At 35.9% G+C, this 7,924-nt stretch overlaps 1 protein-coding gene across 1 annotated transcript in view; it reads left to right on the top strand.

Annotated features, from left to right (window-relative positions):
* LOC106874043 (integrator complex subunit 3) overlaps positions 1–7,924 on the top strand; it is a 48,995-nt gene that overhangs the window by 9,368 nt on the left and 31,703 nt on the right. The window contains exons 6-11 of the mRNA XM_014921606.2: positions 657–723; positions 1,053–1,194; positions 2,688–2,820; positions 4,496–4,593; positions 4,943–4,990; positions 6,436–6,579. Of these exons, the coding sequence (XP_014777092.1) occupies positions 657–723; positions 1,053–1,194; positions 2,688–2,820; positions 4,496–4,593; positions 4,943–4,990; positions 6,436–6,579 (632 nt within the window). The remainder of the gene's footprint in view (positions 1–656; positions 724–1,052; positions 1,195–2,687; positions 2,821–4,495; positions 4,594–4,942; positions 4,991–6,435; positions 6,580–7,924) is intronic.

The following is a 7,924-nucleotide window of genomic DNA, read 5'->3' on the forward strand; positions in this document are numbered from 1 at the left end:
TTTCCTAGCTTGATGTCTCTCTCTCTCTCTTTCTCTTATTATTCTTATGCTACTCATGTATTCTTTCTCTCTCTCTTTTAAACACTTCTTCCCCACTTTTTTCTTCCATTTGAATCTCTAATTCTCTCTCACTTCTGTTATTTATTCACTGTCTCTCAACCCCCCCTCTCTCCCCTATTCGTTACCCTGTCTTTTCCTAGCTTGATGTCTCTCTCTCTCTCTTTCTCTCTCTCCCCCTCCCTCTCATTGTGTCTTTCTCTGTTATTAACTAGTTTATTTTCACAAACTATCAATCCATTTTTTTCTTTCTTCTTTTCTCTCCCAATTTGAAATATTCTTTAATAACTGAATGGATAAGGTGTTAGACAACTTATTCAGTGCTTACGAATTCATATTCTGGTTCTGCTGTCTGTTTATAGAATGTCCCATATTTCCAGGATGGCATTGGTTGGAGGTTCTTCTGCATTTCTTTTACAGTTATCAGAGTTTTTACAACCTGATATCACTTCTTCCAATTTTCTGAAGACACAAGATGAAAAGGGTGTAGGGGGGGGGGGTAATATATTGCGGGATCTTCAGGTACAATTTATAGAAATAACAAAATTTGTTATTTTTAAGTTTGTTTATTATTTTTCTTCTCTTCTCTTTATTTTAAGGTGGAGATGTTAGTCCCAAAAATTTGTGGCTTGCTGAACAGATGTTAGACTTACTCTCTGAAAATCGGTAAGATTAAAATGATTTTTTCTTTGACAAAGCTTGCTTAATGTAAGAGCCATAGATGCTGGTTGAGTGTTATCATCATCATCATCATGCATTCGTTTTTTTTTTAATGCTGGCAATCTTATTAACGATGAGAGTGACTTGGCTGTGTCCCAGTCTGCTAAATATTTTAAGCATCAATAAAAATCCAATGAAAGTACCTAAATTTTGCAAAACATTTATTTTGAAATTAACGATTAAAAATAAATTTAAAAAAAAAAAAAAAGAAATGACAAAATTCTCAAGAATTTCTCAAATGCTTGAAAATGTTCATGTGTTCTAATTGTTTGTAGAGCTTGGTTAGAGAGATTCCCCACTCTGATGGCTGCCAGTGTGTATACCTATCTTCGTATCATCATTGATCATGGTAATCCAGCTTATGCTAATCTCAGGAATCGAGAAGTGGAATTCTGTGTCAGTTTATTGCGTGATAAGGTAAAAACAAAACATTCAAATGAATAAAAGAACCTCTTTACTCTGTGTGTTTATATTTGTAGGTGTATACATGTGTATATATGTGTGTGTATATATATATATATATATATATATTTGTAGGTGTATACATGTGTATACATATATATATATGTGTGTGTGTATATATACACACACATATATATATATATTTGTAGGTGTATTTATATATTTTACATGTTTTTAAATGGCATCATAGTGATGAGGAGACTGGTTTGTGTTGGAGTAATTTTTTTTCCTTGCATATGGATGCCTTTCTGCTGTTAACTTCTCAGCTATGATTTAGGAACCTGTTGCAATTTTTTGCCAGAGATGTGGGAAACAAGCTTACAGTTTGTGTTGTTAAAATCCTGCTTAAATTCTAGCCAAGCCTTTTATCTTTCTTGTGGTCTGGAGGGCTGTTTGATATAGCAAGCAGGACAAGATGTTTGACCTAAACATTGTTCCCTCTAATTTTTAATGGCCTGTGTACACAAAATACTACCTTGTGTAAATTCTAAATTCTATCCAAAGTTTGTGCACTAAAGTTTTGGCTACCTGAAAATACTGCTTTCAAACACTGAGGACACCCTTTTGTGACCAATTTTGTGTTTGTGTTTCAATTCATTTGAAAAGTAATTAAGAATTTGTAAAGGTTTGTTAAAAATACCCAACTTCTTTATTATTAATCTAGAGTTTGGAACATAAATTATTAAATAGTTTTGTCATAAAATTTTTGTAGAATGTTGAAACACATGGACAGATTTCTTTAATATGACCACAAGTGGAATGGTATCTCAAGAGTTGAGATAATTTTTGCATATATCTGATTGATAATATGCAAATGTCTTCTTGATAGTTGGTAATGCTTAACTCCAGCTGCATGGAATGATGAAGTTAAGAGAGAGAAACATCTTCCTCTCAGAACATCTATCAGTTGGTGATAAGATCATCTTAGGTGATCTGGTACCTATTCTTGGCAGCTAGGTAAATTGGGGTGAAGTAGAATGAAATGTTCTGTCCAGAAACACAAGACGTAGCAATAAATGTGAACTCCTGATCTATGAGCAGAGGTATGGCTGATTACCTTATTCATTCAGTAATCTCACTTCTCTGTGCTGTTGGTGCTGCTCTTGTTTAACCCAGAACAACTCTATGACCAAATGTGGGATTATCCTAGTTTTTATTTATACTTACTGTATCTAGTCTTAAATTCTCTAGCGTGTCCTTTCTCTTAAAGATGATGGGTTAGGGTTAGGTGTAATTTGAAAGATGGTGGGTTGTAATTTGAAAGAGCTAACTCTTATGCACTGTTTCCTTGTATCCGATTTCACCCACAAGTTTTGATCAAACCTGAGATTGGGATACAAAACAATCGCTCCAACATATCATGCATAATTGTGAAGTGAATTTCTTAATTGCTTGACTGTGTTTGACCCTTTGATATTCCTTGTCTGTTTCATTTCTTTGTTTTTCAGTTTATTGACTGTGTTAATATAATAGGACGTGATTTGGCCAGGGTGTTGCAGAATGTGGCCAGAATCCCTGAATTTGAAAAGTTGTGGCGTGATATAATGTACAACCCAACTTCATTAAATCCCAATTTTACAGGTAAAAAAAAAAATCTTTTTCTCCCATCCATTCTGATTCTCTCTACCTACTACTACTACTACTACTACTACTACTACTACTACTACTACTACTACTACCATCATCCAGTCAATGTATTGTAACTATTAAAAACAGTTGAACCAAGGATTGGATAGGGTGAGTGGGTAGGTAAGTTTGCAAAGGGGTGGGAGGGAGGTGGAGTGGAGACAATGTAATGAGTGGACAGAAAAGAAAGGGTGGGAGTTGTTGGGGGGATATGCTGTGGGAAAGAGATTCAAGAGGGACACATTGTGTGCAAGCAGGTTTGTGAGGGTGCAAAGGGAATTAGAGGAAAAGGAAATGCAGTGAGTGATGAACTTAGGTAGCGGGGACAAGCGACTAGGCTCTATCTGGGGATGAGTGATTAGGTTCTATCTGGGGACGAGCGACTAGGCTCTATTTGGGGACGAGTGACTAGGCTCTATTTGGGGACGAGTGATTAGGTTCTATCTGGGGACAAGCGACTAGGCTCTATCTGGGGGGACGAGCGACTAGGCTCTATCTGGGGACGAGCGACTAGGCTCTATCTGGGGAGGAGCGACTAGGCTCTATCTGGGGAGGAGCGACTAGGCTCTATCTGGGGAGGAGCGACTAGGCTCTATCTGGGGAGGAGCGACTAGGCTCTATCTGGGGAGGAGCGACTAGGCTCTATCTGGGGACGAGTGACTAGGCTCTATCTGGGGACGAGTGACTAGGCTCTATCTGGGGAAGAGCGACTAGGCTCTATCTGAGGACAAGTGACTAGGTTCTATCCCACTCCGCCAGATATTTTAAGCATGTTTGCTGTAATTCCTGATGGGCTTTCTCCTTAATTGCTTTATCATTTATGCTACTGTCATGCTACTGGATAGCTGGTCCCTTTGTGGGGGGGTCCACATTAGGAAGACTCTCCTTTTCCCATGCCTTCTTTGTATTTTGCTGCTCTTCATAGTGATACTTCCAATCCTGTTTCTCTTTTCTTTTTTTCTTTCTAAACTAATTACAGTTAGAAAACATTCCCCGTTTTATATAAGGTCTTATTTCTTGTTTGATGCATAAATTTATAGAACTTTATAAAATTGGTTTATTATGCTAAAAATTTTGGTTGTCTAAATTTTACTTCCATAGTTAAGTGTAATGCTTGAACAAATGTAGCAGACATAATAAAACTGTAGAAAATAATTCCACTACTGAAATAATATATTGCTAAATCTCTCACAGAGATTTATGCAGTAGCAGCATGATAAAGTGATGGTATGTTGTCAACTTAATGTGACAGTCCCATGAAAGGGAAGACTGCTACTGTTATTTAGCCCTAGGAAACACCATTTCCTGTTGGACTTGACACATAAGGATACAGGAAATGTGTCAAGTCCAACAGGAAACAGTGTTTCCTAGGACTAAATAACAGTAGCAGTCTTTCCTTTCATGGGACTGTCACGTTAAGTTGACAACATACTATCACTTTAATTCTGCCATTGTTACCTTCTCTGGTGGTTGAGTTTATTTTAAGTTTTATTTACCTGTCTCTCTTTGGCAGACTGTATTTGCAACAAAAAACAAAACAGACAACTTATTTTACTTAAGATCTCTGTATGCCATTAATGTTTTTCTCTCCATGTTACGCCATTAATGTTTTTCTCTCTCCATGTTATAGGTATTGTACAGTTGTTGCAAGCTCGATCCTCCAGACGTTTGCTAATGAGTCGTCTCACTCCTGACATGGAAAACAAATTGATGTTTTTAACAACCAAGGTGATGTCAAGTTTTTCACATGTCTCAAATTCTTTGTCTTCTAACAAACTATAGTTAATCACAAAACCTTTATAATTAAAGAGCAAATTGTGCCCTGAATGAATTCCCGTTGTCCACGGCTACGGAAAATATCTGTTTTTCAACTGTTCTTCCTTGTTTTGGTAATTTTTAACATTTAGCATTTATTTCTTGTTCTCGTCAAAAACCAGAAGGGTTTTAGTATTTTGAGACATTGTTAATTTTATAAGCATGTTTGAAACATTAGCCTAACTTTATGAATATATTTCCACTCATTTCTTTACTGAATTATCAAATCTAAACATTGCTTCTTTTTTGTCTTTAATTTCAGGTGAAATTTGGGCAACATAAACGTTATCAAGATTGGTTCCAAAGACAGGTACTTATAAACGGAATCTGTGCATGTTTATATGTGTGTGTGTGTGTGGCCTGCCTGCCTAGCCAGGAGGGTGCTATCATTTGAAAGCTACAGCAATGCAAGAAAATGCCTTGTGAGCAGCAGTGTATAACATCTGGTTGATAGAGCGATATATTATATATAAGTTCTTAGGATTGTCAGAAAATCTGTCAAGTGTTGATGACACAAACAATACTCCTTTTGTTGTTGTAGTTAACAAAAAAGGAAGACATAAATTTATCAAAATGTTTTGTCAAATTCAGCTTGAAACAGTGTCAATGGAATTATCACAAGACATGTGAGTGTTGTGTGTCAAAGACTTTTGCACTGCGAAACTCTTACATTCCATGTCACTACAAGGAAAACATGCTGTGGAATTATTGGTGAATATAATGATCTTTACATAAAATCATATGCATCCATTATTCTATTATGTCCACAATTTAGTTTTGAACTAGTTAGATATATGCTGCAGTTGAAATATGAAGAGTTTAGTCTTTACGAGTGGTAGGCCTGGGCTATCACCCAGTTTTATCTGGATCTGGTGGTGACTTTAGCAGGTTTCACTTTGTTGTAAACATTCACACCCTGCTCCCACCTGTTTTTTTTTTTCATGCAGATATTTAGGCCGGGCATCAGTCAGCCACATCAACATCAATCTGACTAGTTTGGTTTCCTTCAAAGACCAAACCTACTCTCGTTTGAATCCCAATCATAAAATAATAAAATAATGCATTGTTTTGGTTATAACCTGATATTCATTTTAAGGTTCCATTATTAAGTTTTCATTTTACATATAATACTTATTGTGAAGGTGCGTGGCCTAGTCATTAGGGGTGTTGCGCTCACAGTCATGAGAATGTGGGTTCAATTCCCAGATCGACTGCTCATTGTGTTCTTCAGTAAAACATTTCATTTCACATTGCAATGGATTAGACTTTGGACCTGGGGCAATATTCACCTGCTCACCTGATCAAATGCTAAAGCGATGCAAAGTGCATTATGATCTGTGATGTAAAAACAACATCCAATAGTCTGGTCAGTCACATGATACATATTAAAGTTGAAATATAAAAAGAAATTATTCTGTTTTTCTTTATTTTCTATTGTAATGGCTTTAGTGTCTTCTCTTCTTATAATGCTTTTGTGATAAAGTATTGACTATGTTCTAAATGAAGACATTGCTATAAGGAATTACCAGAGAATTATCAGTTCAACCACAAATAAGGCTTTTAGCAGTCTGGTGTTTTGGGTTGTGTTATAGCAATTGATGGATGAACATTTCTTATTCTCCAAACAGACAATTTACAAATGGCATAAAATATGTATATTATACAATCTATTAAAATATGTATTCATATTATTGACAAAACAATGATGTTTCCTTGTTTTACACAACTTTTAATTTTATTTCTGTTTCTTTACAGTATCTTTCCACACCTGAAAGCCAGTCTTTACGCTGTGATTTGATACGATATATTTGTGCTGTGTTTCATCCGACCAATGAGCTCCTTTGTTCAGAGATTATACCTCGCTGGGCTGTGATTGGTTGGCTACTCACAACATGCACAGTAAGCTGCATTTATATTATCAGTTGCTTTGTGTCCTTTGAAATAGAAAACTTTCTCTGTTAATTGATATATAATTCTTAATGTTGGAAATCAATATAAACATGCAGCCTTTTGCTAAGATTAAAGTGGTGTGTGTGTGTGTATGTGGATATATATAAATGTGTTTGTAGTATATCTTGGACAATAACCTCCACTCAAGATTGAAGTCAAAACAAGACATGAGAGGAAAATTGGGTTGATGAAAATTGCATGGAGACTCATCACATTGTCTCTGAAGACACCTGCTCAAGCTATGCACAAGGGATGGAATTGAACCCTGAAGTATGTGGTTGCAAAGTGAACCCCTTAACTACACCACCATATATATATATATATATATATCATCATCATCATCATTTTAACAGCCACTTTTCCAGGCTTGCATGGGTCCAGTGTGGCCTTGCAGGTTACCAGTTTGTGTTGTCCAACCCATGCCAGCATGGAAATCAGACATTAAATGATGATGATGATGATGATATTTTCAATGACCAGATGCCTTTCCTGTCACCAACCCTTACCTATTTCCAAACAAGGGAATATCCCCCACTCCAGCCCAGACATGTTTTTCATAGAAAACTCGAAATAAACAACACCACTTGTGTGATGGTGATGCTCATTTACATCTATCACCCGATGTCTTGAAAAAATGAGGTAATTCTTATAGAAGAAAGGTGTTCTATAACTTTTCTTGGTGAATGTGTTGAAGAAGTTTATCCAAGAAATCTAAAGGTCACCATATACAAATCTTTCCTTTTGCGTTCTATATATATATATATATATATATATATATACATATACACACACACATTATTTACATTATTTTCATTTGACAGATATCTGTCCTCATCTTCAGCCTTCATCAGGTGTCTTGGGGGAAATTTCGAACCTGGGTTCTCATTCCTAAGGTATTTTTCGATGTTATATATCATTATGACAGTCCTCTATAAAATCATATCTTGATCCATTCATAGACCTCAAAATATCATTATTATTATTATTATGCCCATGGGTATATGGCGTAGTGGTTAAGAGCGCAGGCTACTAACCCTAAGATTCCGAGTTCGATTCCAGGCAGTGACCTGAATGATGATGATAATAATAATAATAATAATAATAATAACAACAACATTGAAAAATACCTTTGGAACGAGAACCCAGGTTTGAAATTTCTCTAAGACACCCGATGAAGGCCGGAGAGTACATCAGCCGAAATGTTGAGTTAACAAACAAGACGAGGACAAATATCCGTCAAATGTAAATAACGTACATAATTCCTCATCTCTTAAATATAGAACTATATATATAT

The sequence above is a fragment of the Octopus bimaculoides genome, chromosome 17, assembly GCF_001194135.2.
Source record: "Octopus bimaculoides isolate UCB-OBI-ISO-001 chromosome 17, ASM119413v2, whole genome shotgun sequence".
In the NCBI taxonomy this organism is placed as follows: Eukaryota; Metazoa; Mollusca; class Cephalopoda; order Octopoda; family Octopodidae; genus Octopus; species Octopus bimaculoides.